Genomic DNA, 13,665 nt, shown 5'->3' with positions numbered 1-13,665 from the left:
CAGGTTGTTGGTTCTTAAAATTAAGCAGAGGTGGGGTGCTGGTTTTTGAGCCACAATATAGGAAGATAATAGTAAGATGGTAAAAGCAATTCAATGGACAAGTGGATTGCTGGGAATGGGGAATTGAATTTGACCATATTCCAGGAATCCAGTTAGGGACCTCTTGACCTGAAACAGATTTAGTGGTTTTGGGAGCTAATAATCCAACTAGCTGCATTTATCGAGAAAGAAAGCCTACTGAGAGGACTTTGCAGTGAACTGGATCCTACCTGGCAACAAGTTTCATTGCATTCAATGGGGCTTACTTCCAGTTATGTGGGGCTAAGTCTTCAGCATACCTCACTGGGCACAGGATGGATTTTAAGCCTGCAATCCTATGCCCATTTACCTGAGAGCAAGTGCTATTGAAATTCTAAGTGTATCTTACTTCCAAGTCAACACAGATAGGCTGGGGTTTTATTGTCGGGACCGGGAATAAATCCTCCTTGAAAACAGTGCTCTTGGTTTCCAAGCAGATCTTTAAGATGAGGTGATGATCAGTGGGATTTATATCCCAGCTGGGACAGAGTGGAGGGCTGTCTGTGTGGAATTGATGAAGAGATTGGGGCTGGCCATTTTTCTTGGGCGAGTAGAAAGAATTTGTGTGTGTGGGGGGGGTAGAAAGACAACTCAGAATGCCCCAAAGGCAGCGGTTCCCCACTTGACTTCCAAGCTAACCGAGCTTTCTGCCTTCCTTCATTGCAGACCTCCTGGACGATCTGTCCGAGAGCCGGGAATGTGTCAATTGTGGCTCCATCCAGACCCCCTTGTGGAGAAGGGACGGCACCGGCAACTATCTGTGCAACGCCTGTGGACTGTATACCAAGATGAACGGCCTCAGTAGGCCCCTCATCAAGCCCCAGAAGAGAGTGGTGAGTGGCTGGGGGAGGGAGTCTGCAGGCCCTTGTCTCACCTCTGCCCTGCCATCCTCATCCAAGAATCTTTTCCATTCCTGTTTTACAACTTCTGTGCCTAATACACACTTTTAAGATCTCATGGACAATCAGTCAGTGGAATTAAAAGCTAAACCATTAAAAAGTTATCTAAGTAAATATACATTTAAACACATGTATAAAAATAACACAATTGTTGTATTATGCCAATTGTGTTATTTTCATACGTGTGTTAGGAAGGCTCCTTGCAAGGCCATATAGGAGTCATTAGCATCATTTGGTTCTAGCTTGTATTAAATTTATATGCACTTAGACAACTTTTTAATGGTTTAGCTTTTAATTATATTGTTGGCCTTGTTAGCTGTTTTTTGCTTGATCTTCTAGGTACTTAATTCTGTTTATAGGGTTAAGTTTTGTTCCCTCCCCTTTTTTGGGGGGGTCAGTCAGTGGTTCACCATCTTCCATTGAAATAAGTGGGACTGATTTTGGATAAACACAGATAGACTGGAAGGGTAGGGTGGTTTACTTTGGGTGGATCTATCCAATGGGCTCACTTCCAAGTAACTGTGTGTCTGATAGCTGCATAGGAGTCTCATAGATTTCATGTGTCCCGTCCCCCCACCATTCAAATAAATGGAAAATGAAGGCTAGGTCATGCTCATCATGACATATGATTGCCAGAGAGAGGAGAATGTTTCTGAAAGGCAATAAATACACCATTTCAATTATACAGGTTTCTGTGAAATATCTAAGTTTACTCCTAGTAAGAGGCACTAGCATCGAGTCATGAACATAAGAAAGGCCATGCTGGATCAGACCAAGGCCCATCAAGTCCAGCAGTCTGTTCACACAGTGGCCAACCAGGTGCCTCCAGGAAGCCCACAAACAAGTCGGCTGCAGCAGCATGATCCTGCCTGTGTTCCACAGCACCTAATATAATAGGCACGCATCCAGACTAGTATCCATTTTGAGTAGTAGCCATGAATACCCCTCTCCTCCATGAACATGTCCACTCCCCTTTTAAAGCCTTCCAAGTTGGCAGCCATCATCACATCCTGGGGCAGGGAGTTCCACAATATAACTATGCTTTGTGTGAAGAAATACTTCCTTTTATCCGTTTTGAATCTCACCCTCCTGCTTCAGCAGATGACCTCATGTTCTAGAATTATGAGAGAGGGAGAAAAGCTTCTCCCTGTCCAATCTCTCCATACCATGCATAATTTTATAGACCTCTATCATATCTCCCCTTAACGGCCTTCTTTCCAAGCTAAACAGCCCTAAGCATTTTAACCATTCCTCATAGGGCAGTTGCTCAATTCCCCTGTTCATTTTGGTTGCTGTGATGAATAATCCCGACATTTTACAAAATGTAGAAAATAGCCTTCCTTTTGGTAGGGAATTAAGCAGTCTCTGGTAATGCTCTTAATGTTTTGGATTTGGATTTACTGCATAATGGCTCCTGCCATACAGATACTTGTGTGCCTTTCTCTAGTCATAAAATATAACTCATAGTTTGTTAAATAAAACAAATATTCAATAAATTTAAATTTGCTTATTTATCTACATATATTCTGCACAGTATAGTGCTCGAGGCAGTTTATAACATCTGTTTAAAAGAATAAATCCATAAAATATAATAACTTACTGAAAATTCAGATAAGTAAAAGCCACGAAGAAGCAGCTAGTGCATAACCACAGAAAGCCAACAATAAGCATAAAATATCATCCTAAAAGCAATATAATAACTGTAAAGATAAAAATACTATTTGAAGATTACAACATGATGGAATAAAACACAGGCAGAAAGATTAAAATGGAACGCTAACAGTCAGGAAATGCAGATGAAACAGTATGAAGGGAGTAAAGTGACAAATGTCTCAGTAAAAGGAATAATAGTAAAAATCAGATTAAGGGGATGACTAACATTGTTAGAGGAGAATACAGATCTCTGCCTGGCACCTAAAAGGTCATCAATTTGATGCCAGACATTCCTCAAAGGAAAGAGAGTTCCAAGGATATTTTATCATCTAAACTCTGAATGTTTCTCTTGAAGAATATTTGTTCATTTTCCATGTTACACCCCAAAGCGCAAGCCTAGTTTTTAACTCTATTCCTATCTTTCCTGAATTCTCTTTTAAAATGACAGTATGAATTATATATGAGGATAGACTGGCACCAAGTAGGCCCAGTGTTATAATTAAAACGAAAGGGCTTCAATCCTGTGCACACGTTTGGGGGAGTGAGTGATCTCTCTAGGATGTAATGAAGATCTCATTGGACCATTTATCAGTAAATTGAATTGGACAAATGTACAATTACAACAAGAGGTTTTGCAATGTATTTAACAGACAATGGCAGTGTAGATATGCATTTTGTTATAAGTAAAGCCTTTTCTCGGTTTGTGAATGTGTTAAGTTTATAATAACAACAATAATAAAAGAACTCTGAATTAGGTGGCACCGCCACAAATCTTAAACTCATTGGTCAGGATTCAGAGAGCTGTGAAACTGGTTCTGCGAGACGGGGAGCTTTAAACTTTTCAGACAGCAGCTCCCAATGCTACGTGGAAAAAAGCTATTGAAACAGATGGGTGTTTCAAAAGAAGGGGAGTCAGCTGTTCAGTGAAAAAACAGCGTGTAGAAGCGTATTTTTAAATGTTCCATGACAAGTTTCCCAAGTGGGGATATTTCCATTGCATGACCCACTGTCACACTTTGGATCCAGGCTAGTGAGGTTAGGACTAGGTTGAGACAAAAAGACAGTTGAGGCTGTGATCCTAAATTGGATCTATCTAATGAAGTGACTTTTGACTCACGGAAGTTTTTACCCTGGGAAATATTTTTTGTTGGGCTTGGAATTTCATTCTACTACTACAGACTAACAAAGATGCCCAACTGAAACAATTTGAAAACAGATGCTAGTGGAAGTGGTGGACGTGAATGACTCCCATTTTGGTTTCTCGTGTAAATGTTGAGTTTTGGAAGAGGCCTGCCTGTAGTTCGCTACAGACAGTTGTGGTTGGCTTCCAGTGAAAGGACATGACTGTGGATAGGTTGGCAAGTATTCTTTCCGAGATCATAAGGACTATAGACATGCCCCTTTTAATAAAAACACAGTTGAGAATCTCACCATTTCCAAATGTGCCTTGAGATTTTAGGGCTGGATTTTCAGGAATTCAAAGTATGTCAGCGTGCAGTAAGTTTAGAAACTACCAGTTCCCTAGAATGAAGCAATTCGTAAAAAAAATAGCTCAGACATTCCTGACCATTTCTATTCTGGGACAATTTAAATTTATGTACCCAAGGAGCACGAAAGAACAAATATTGCCATTCTTTGTTGAGGGATTAAAGCAAAGAAAACAATTAAGCAGTGATTTGTAAAAAAAAATCCACGTATACTGCAGTGATGCGCTTGCACAATTACCATTTGTGTTCCCTCAGGAGAACTTCCTAAAGAAAGTGTGTCCCATATAACTTTCTAGTAGGGTAGAGAGAAATTCCATGACTATCTTACATTTTAAAAATTGTTTAAATGATAACTGACTTTTTTATTAGTAGTAACATGCCATTAGAGAAAGGTAGCTTAAAAATAAAATAAAATGGGTGTGGACCTATGAAAAAATTCAGTGATGAGAAGGTGGGATAAACTGCAAGGAGAAGGCAGAAAAAACATTCTAGCCTTTTATCGCCTTCCCCTTTGTCTGGTTCTTTGCATGGAGGGAGAGACAAAGAATGGGCCAAATAATTTTTTAAACATTCGGCGACTCCTTCCAGAGTTTGCCTTTTTTTTGTCTGAGAGGTGAAATTTGAGGGACTTGATCTCCAAGAAGGCTGCCTTTACTTTTCAGTCTCGTCGTCCCTCAACATGGCTATCGAGGGATTTGATTTGCGGTTCCTTGTGTCGCCTCTACAATTAACTGGCCCATCCTTGGGTACAACTAAATGCTCTTCATGCTCTGCTTTCACTCTCCATAGATGGCAGAGATGTGTGCAATGGTAACACAAGGACAGAATGTTCCCACCCCACCAGAATAACAGAGGGAAGGTGTGGAATCATTTTGATGCTGTATTTTTTTTTAAAAAATGCAAGGGTTATTTATAGGGTTGCCAACCTCCAGGTACTAGCTGGAGACCTCCTGCTATTACAACTGATCTCCAGTCGATAGACATCAGTTCACCTGGAGAAAATGTCCACTTTGGCAATTGGACTTTATGGCATTGAAGTCCCTCCCCTCCCTAAAGCCCACCCTCCTCATGCTTCGCCCTAAAAACCTCCAGCCGGTGGCAAGGAGGGACCTGGAAACCCTAGTTATTTATTTATTTAAAATGTTTTTTAAAAACCTTTCTCTGAAGGGTTCCAAGGCAGCTGACAAAGACTTAAAATATAACATATCACTCTAAAGCACCAACTTGATTCTACAACAAAATCACACTAAACCATAATGGCTCAGGGCTTTCTCCCCTCTTAGGCCCCTAGTGTATGTACGCTGGCACTCTATTTTGCTGTTGCATGTCATTATAATACTCTTTGTATATATCTCTTTATCTCTGTGACTCACCTTCCCAGTTAAAACCATTCTCAGTGATACATGCACAGTAAGCCTAAAACTAGTTTTTAAAAAAGCATTAAAAGAAGAGCCTTAAAACAACAGCATAAAAAAACCCGGAATATACAGAAACAACAGCAAAAACATAACCAACCAATCAACTGATTTTCCCCACCCCAATTAACAATTTGGGGAGCAAAGAGCAGCTCATATGGTTTACAGCCTCACCGATAGAAACTGGGTAAAAAACTTATTGTGTTTCAGGTTTTATTTTTTTATTTTTTGAGGTTGCCATCTCCAGCTGGATTATAATTAATTTTTGACTTTATAAAATCATGCACTATTCTTCATTTGATCCCATTTTACTTATGAGGTAATACATTCCTTTTTATCTCCAGGCTGTGTGTTATCTTCACGAGTGTGTTCAAGGGCAGCCACACAAACCAATCTCTCAGAGGAGACAGTGCAGTTTTTAGAGCCACCATTTCCTCATCAGAGCAATGACACACCCTTAATCCAAAGAGTTTCCCAAACTTAATCACTGTCAGGGATTTGCAATTGATTATCTACCTGATTTCATTAAGTAAAGTGTAATCTCATTAGGAAGAATAAAATGGGCCAACTTCTCCCCCCCCCCCGTCTCTCCCTCCCCACTCCTTTCTGCTTATCTAGTAGAGACTGCGAGAAAATCTGACTCCTTATAGAACCAAATGGTTTCATGGTACTCCATAAAAATATCTCTGTATATTCTAAATAAGCAGATGGAATGTATTATTTCACACTAAGCTCATATAAGAAAGAGAACGTGAACATGGTGTGCATAGTGTTCATAGTAGTGAATTGTATGTATTTCCATGATCTCCCTCTGTGGAAATAATTTTTATTTTTTTAAATTGATCATTTTCCAATGTTAAATCCAAAATTTAAGAAATCGTTGCTTTTAACTATGTGCAACAGAGAGGTATAATGTATGACGTTGTTGCATCCTTGTGGTATCTTGAATGTAAGAGGTAATAATAACAACAATGATCCGCGAAGATCTTGCTAAGCAATTTTTAAAATGTTTCTCAGCCATTTGAGTCTGTTGTAGTCCAAACAAGCAGGAGTCTTGCGGTTCTTTAAAGACAAACACATTTCCACTCATCCATAAGGTTTCATGAACAAGAGCTTCCACACTCCCTTTTTATACACAGTGTAAAATGTGTATAATTCAGGGCCAGACCCCAAGTGTCATGCAGATATCCACTGCTTTATATGGACTAGTTAAAATTGGTTGAAAGGAAATGTTAAAGCTAGACACGAATGCATTTGCTTAATGTTCTTCCTTCAGAAATACAGCAAAATGTAATATGAGCAAAAGGTAGTTAATATCAACTGAAGTCAAGGGAAATTTAATTGTGAACTATTTTACAACTAGCAAGCTGTTGCTGATGCTCACAGTTTGCAGTTGTTTGTTTTACCTTATTTGTTTGTGCTCATTATTTACAATTTTATTTTATACCTATGTAGCCTGAACTTTAATGCGCTACTAGCATTGTCAGCTCCAAAGATTAACAAAATAATGAACAAACCTGCAGGGAAAAAAATCAAATTAAACATTGGTCAATTTTCTGCAGAACTATTTGAATAATTGGCAGTACTTAAAAGTCTTATTCCCTCAGTCATAGGTGCTAGAAACATTTGTAAACGAGTCAAGAATCTAACAACGTTATCTTTAGAATCTCAGGAGTAGCAGTAAAGTATTTCTACCTTAGTGATGTTGGGACTGATTTCCTTCACTGTGGAAGGAAATATACATGCTTAACTGCGAATTTAAATTGCAATTTCGAGTAGTAAAAGCAGAGCACTTAGTTAGATGATCAGAGATACAACAAGTTTGCTTTTGATTTTGAAACAAGACTGAAGATGGTCATTTTTTGTTCATGTGCCAAGAATGTTTCTAGCAAGCCAAAAGCAACTGTTGCAAAAGGAGGGGTGGAATCTTTGTTAATTTGCTTTTTCTTTGGGGACAGGGAGTCATCATTTACAGTGTTGGATGGGGAAAGTACAGCTATGTGTAACAGAGTTTTTTGTGTGCAAATTGGTTACATTTGTAAAGCTGAAGCTGGTCACTGATTCTTTTTTAATAGTGCAATCCTTGTGCAAAAGAACAGATTTATGATGTAGCTGGAATTCCTTGCGGGTGATTAATGTAGAAGAGATCACTTGCTACAGGAAACTTTACAACCCCTTCACCTTTATTTCACATGTTTATGGGACTGGCTTTACTTATGATCTATGGTCTGCTGTTGTAAAGCTCTTTGTTGTACTGCTATTTCTGATGTAAAATTGCTTCATCTTGGCTCCAAACTCCACTGAAAAGTGTCATAAATGACTTGTTTATACTTTGGGCCTTTCTGTTATGCCACAGCTTACTGACACCCCCTCCACCCCAACTACACCAAGATGAAAGTCCCGTTCTCCAAAGCAACTTGGACTGCTAATTCTCTCTCCCACCCCCCACCCCAATATCTCTTGTAGAATAAGTGGAAGATAATTAAAATTGCAGCCCTATGCATGCTTATTTGGGAGTAAATCCCACTGAACCCAATGGGGCTTAATTCCGAGTAAATGCTTGGTGAATTGCATTTCACAATATTTAGATTTTCCCCAAGCCATCTATGCAATCCTATGCAGAATTACTAGAGTCTAGACTCTGTCCATAGAAATCCATGAATATACTGGAATAACTGCAGTTTTGGGGGAAAGTGGGCATAACACATTGAAACCATTTTGGTTCTGCAGTAAGGATCCTCTTTAAAGAAAGCAATTAGTATCCTTAGTCCTTCTCTCTTTTTTTGTACTTGGAGGAAGCAGGAGTTAAATTAACCAATAGGCCAGCAGATATATTCCCATAGCATTTATTCACTTGCCATGTTTTTTGTATTTATTTGGCTGTATGGTCTTTTCTCACGCTTGCTTCTAGCCTTCTTCAAGACGACTGGGTTTGTCTTGTGCCAACTGTCACACTACAACCACCACTCTCTGGCGCAGGAATGCAGAAGGAGAGCCTGTTTGCAATGCCTGTGGCCTCTACATGAAACTTCATGGGGTATGTGGCTACTTCAATATTATCAGTAGCTATTTCAGTCTTTGCTCGATGCATGTTTAATGGGCACTCCATCCTTCAGCCATTCCTCAGATGGAACGTGCATTAAGTTTCATAGACGATCCATGTCGCACACTCTGCTAGACAGTCTAGGGGGAAAGGGAGGAACATTCTTCCGTTGCATTTGAGCATGCAGTTGTGCTATGCAGTTAACTGATCTGGGAGAATGTCCCTGGAGAAATCCATGGCATTACACTTTGTCAAGGTCCAAGAGAATCACTCATATATGTATCTAGCACTCCAGGAAAATATTTAAAGCATGAAGCCCCTATGTTGGGTTGCTGCTACTGCACCTAATTATACGTTAGGTTGATGAGACGTATGAGTGAGGAAAAGCGACTGAGTCTGAAGGCAGAACTGCTTCCCTAACCTCCGCTAACCTCTGGGTGATCATCTTCTCAGAGTTAATGACGTCCATTACTTATGCTGAATGGAAGAGAACCCCGAGTCAGCCTTGTGTACCAGCAATGTGTCATGTGCAGGACTAAATTACAACCCTATGTGCGTTGTGTGCACCAGTGCACTGATCCAACGTGTCTGATATTACAGCTCCTTCCACCTTGATCCCAGAGAGTAGGGTTGCCAACCTCCAGGTAACCTCCAGCTCGCTAATTTTTGTGTGCCCAAACCTCCAGGTAATAGCTGGAGATCTCCTGCTATTACAACTGATCTCCAGCCAATAGAGATCAGATCACCTGGAGAAAATGGCTGCTTTGGCAATTGGACTCTATGGCATTGAAGTCCCTCCCCAAACCCCGCCCTCCTCAGGCTCTGCCCCAAAAACCTCCCGCCGGTGGTGAAGAGGGACCTGGCAACCCTACCAGAGAGGTTGCCATGCTAGTCTGCTGCATTAAAAGTGAACAGGAGTCTTGAAGCACTTTTCGAGACTTAAAAAGTTATTCTATCATAATTTTTTTTTTTTGACTATATTGCACTTCTTCAGATGCTGTAATAAATTAGTTTAGTTCTTGACTGCTTGTACTGGACTAAAGTTCTGTTAGATTTTATGGTGCTACAAGAGTCTAGTTATATCCCAACAATCAAATATCATAAATATAGTCCCTCAGATCCCTCACATAAGGTTCTATGAACACACGAAGGTTCTGTGCATGTGGGTTTTTTCAATGGAAAGTATAGGTCTACATGTACATGGTAGCACAAAGTGTGTGTTTGTGGCATTGGTATCTAAAATGATCATATGATCTAATTTATGGTTTCTTCTTGGTATATTCAAATAGATATCAATCTTATTTAAGGGACCACAGTAAAGAACAGTGTAATTTAGTATAAATTATATAACAAATTAAACGTACTTTAAAGCAGTTAGTTTCAGGACATTTTGCTTACAGCAAATGGCTGTCCTGAAGGCTGTTAGAGGAATTTTTGTTTTTAAAAAAATGTGATCTTCTCTTTTAGGTGCCCCGACCCCTTGCTATGAAAAAAGAGGGAATTCAAACCAGGAAACGGAAACCAAAGAACATAACTAAGACAAAGTCATGCTCTGGTAAATATAATCAGAAGTTTTGCTAAGAGACAGATTTGTTCATAGGCAGAACACACAGTTCTAACTTGGTTTGCTACCGTTACAGGTAATAATAGCAATAATGCAGTTCCTATGACTCCAACTTCCACGTCTTCTACGAACTCAGATGACTGTAGCAAAAATGCTTCCCCTAGTACACAAACCGCAGCCTCAGGGGTAAGTGATAAAATAGTATCTATACTTGTAAGCCAGTGAATTGCCCTGGCAGTCGTTATCTCTATTTTTATCTTATCTAGAAGAACAGTAATCTAAATCAACTTTTTGTTTTGTTAGCTGATACTGGAATGGGAATTTCTGAGGAAACTATCTATAAATGCAAACACAATTTCAAACTCAAGTACTTCACAAACATCTTTATTAAGGTGTATATATGTATGATCTATCTTCCATTTATATCATGTTGATTAGTAGGGTTGCCAACCTCCAGGTATTAAGCAAAACAAGAAAAGAGCACTTCCGTGCTACTACCGTCAGGTTTGGAAACAGGCACGGGAAGAAATCAGTACAATAATACAAAATGTGTATATTGTGTTTCAAAACATTTCAACAAGTACAGTGGACTATATTAAAATAAAATACTTTTCTATATACTAAGAAGATTCTACTATTTATAGACTGTACTATTCATAGACTGCATCAAACACGTTTTGTATATTTTGTATATATTTATTGTCACTTGTTGTAGTCCATTGTACTTGTTGAAATGTTTTGAAACACAATATACACATTTTGTATTATTGTACTGATTTCTTCCCGTGCCAGTTTCCAAACCTCCAGGTACTAGCTGGTAATCTCCTGCTATTACAACTGACCTTCAGCCGATTGACATCAGTTCATCCAGAGAAAATGGCCACTTGGGCAATTGGACTCTATGGCATTGAAGTCCCTCCCCTCTCCAAACCCCACCCTCCTCAGGCTCCGCCCCAAAAACCTCCCGCCGGTGGTGAAAAGGGACCTGGCAACCCTATTGATTAGTATTTTACTCTACTAAACCGTAGATCCAGTGTGAGGTGATGATGTGCTCAGACAGGTTTCTGTGCATTGTGGGGTTCAAAATCTTCTTTATCTAGCAGTCAGAAGGGACAATATACACATACACACATATATCAGCTACCTCGTGGAGCCCTTTCTTGCTGTTTGGAAGGGATAGATGATCTCGGAAATCTTTTATTCTTTGCCGATCACTTATGTGGTGTGGAGATGAATGAGTTTAGAAGACTTTTATTTTAAATATATGTTTTTCTTTAAAATTCATTGTAATGCTTGGTGGTTGATGACATCTAATCACCAATGGATAAATGATTACAATCCTAAGCAGAGCGATACGTTCTAAGATTCGAGGGTTGTGCTAGATTGAACATAATGCATATGTTGAATAGAGATTTTTGTTCTCAGAAGAGTAAGGCCTTTTGTGCATGGCTGTTTCCCTCGTGGTCACCCCTCCGATGACTTGGGGTCTTTGTTTTGATTATGCATGCGGTTTCCGACCGTCAGAGGTCACCTTGCTCTTCCTTTGAGTTTCCCTAGCCTTTGTAGCCCTGTTTGTGCTTGATGCCTTCTGAACCTAAATTAGTGTGCTCTCAAAAATATAGACTAATGAGAGTTGGGGGGGGAACTTATAATGCCCTAGGCTAAGTATAGAGCTTTATACATTGATCTAACCCAACAGTGTGCTAAGCATACTTGTGCCCATAGAATAGAGTTGCCAACTGCCAGGTAGTAGCAGGAGATCTCCTGCTAATTCAACTGATCTCCAGCCGATAGAGATCAGGTCACCAGGAGAAAATTGGCCGCTTTGGCAATTGAACTCTATGGCATTGAAGTCCCTCCCCTCCCCAAACCCCGCCCTCCTCAGGCTCTGCCCCAAAAATCTCCTGCCAGTTGAGAAGAGGGACCTGGCAACCCTACCATAGAAAGATATTGTCTTATGTACTCATACTCTGTGTTGGGTTGTGGCCATTTACTTTGCACGTTTGTTTTTTCCTCTGGCACACTAGTGGGATTTACTTCTAAGTACGTGGGTTCAGGTTTGAAGATGCAATGCTAAGCACACAAGTTCTGTTGAAATATGACTGAGTACCATTTGGCATTTTATTTGTCACAATGAGTCTTTGTCTGGGGTTTGTTGGGGTAAATGTGTGAAGGAGAGAGACGCATATCTCTATATATGCACCAGGGAGCCACAGATAATTATAGCTTCCCAGCATGCGTCCATGTTTTCCCAAGTATTTGGGAAGGAGTGTGTGTGTGTGTGCGCGTGTGCTTGCTTTCTCTTCCTACTTCAGCATGGTAGCCATGTTAGTTTTGGAGCAAAACCAAAAATTGGTACTTTGGCACCTTAAGACATCTTTTAGCCTTTAGTTTTGTTTATTAATTCAAGGCATTTCTATGCCACGTCCCGCCCGCACCCAAAGCAGCTTACAGAAATTTCCAAAACAAACCAAATAAACAATATAATTTAAATAAAGCAGACAACAATCAAAACAAACACGGCCTGTGTGGGCCCTTATTTGTTAGGCTGGCTGTCACAGGCCCCATGCTGGGAGCCTCCATTCCAAGAACCCTTTGGCTCTTACCCAAGGACTCGTGCCTCCGGCTGTGCCCCCCTGAAGACAGGAAGGAGACAGAAGCTCAGCAAGATGTTATACAGCTGGCAAGATGTCCCCCCCCCAAAAAAAAATTTCCTCCCTCTCCTCCAGGAGAGGAGGTGCAAGAAACCTTTCTGTTCATACTTCACACACATCTGCTAAGGCAAACACCAATCGAAAACTGACATATGTTCAGCACTGCATAAAGTAGGAAGTGTGAAGCAGTTCCTAGGGTGCTATTCTTGAATCCTTTAAGCATGTTGGTTATTTTATTTTAAATAACAGCACATATCACCTCGGAAGAGCAGCTCGAAAGAGATCTTTAATACTGCTGAGGAACACATAATATTTAAAAATACACTCAATAATGGGTGTGGGATTATGAAATGGGTGGGGCTAGGCAAGGAGAGCTAGTGTGATGTAGTGATTAAGAACGGCAGACTCTAATCTGAAGAACTGGGGTCAATTCCCCACTCCGCCACATGAAGCCTGCTAGGTGTCCTTGGGCCAGTCACAGAACTCTTTCAGCCCATGCAGAGGCAGGCAATGGCGAACCACCTCTTGCCTTGAAAACTCCATGGGGCTGCCATAACTGTGACCTGACGGGACACACTCACACAGGCAAGGCTATAAGAAAGAAAGACAGTGAAAACCAGAGTGGTGAGCAGCTGGACATGTACAAAATGAGATAAAATGAAGAACATAGTCTTTTGAATCATGCCTGTAGAAAAGGGCCTGGATAACAGCCAGGATAAAAAGCATCGCAAAAGCCTTGTCTTAATGATCCCTCTAAACAGTAAAGAACATCACTGTCAGATTAGGTTGCTGGGTCCCTCCTCGCCACTGGCAGGAGCTTCTTGGAGGCAGGGCTGGGGGTGTCGATCTGCACATGCATTGCACATGCAGCA

General features: G+C 40.4%; 1 protein-coding gene across 1 annotated transcript in view; it reads left to right on the top strand.

Moving 5' to 3' along the window:
* Positions 1–13,665, top strand: part of GATA6 (GATA binding protein 6) — a 38,343-nt gene that overhangs the window by 12,426 nt on the left and 12,252 nt on the right. The window contains exons 2-5 of the mRNA XM_056854479.1: positions 745–911; positions 8,444–8,569; positions 10,043–10,130; positions 10,216–10,325. Of these exons, the coding sequence (XP_056710457.1) occupies positions 745–911; positions 8,444–8,569; positions 10,043–10,130; positions 10,216–10,325 (491 nt within the window). The remainder of the gene's footprint in view (positions 1–744; positions 912–8,443; positions 8,570–10,042; positions 10,131–10,215; positions 10,326–13,665) is intronic.

The sequence above is a fragment of the Euleptes europaea genome, chromosome 8 (genome assembly GCF_029931775.1).
Source record: "Euleptes europaea isolate rEulEur1 chromosome 8, rEulEur1.hap1, whole genome shotgun sequence".
In the NCBI taxonomy this organism is placed as follows: domain Eukaryota; kingdom Metazoa; phylum Chordata; class Lepidosauria; order Squamata; family Sphaerodactylidae; genus Euleptes; species Euleptes europaea.
Note: the sequence above shows the minus strand (reverse complement) of the source record. Positions and strands in the feature narration are given on the sequence as shown.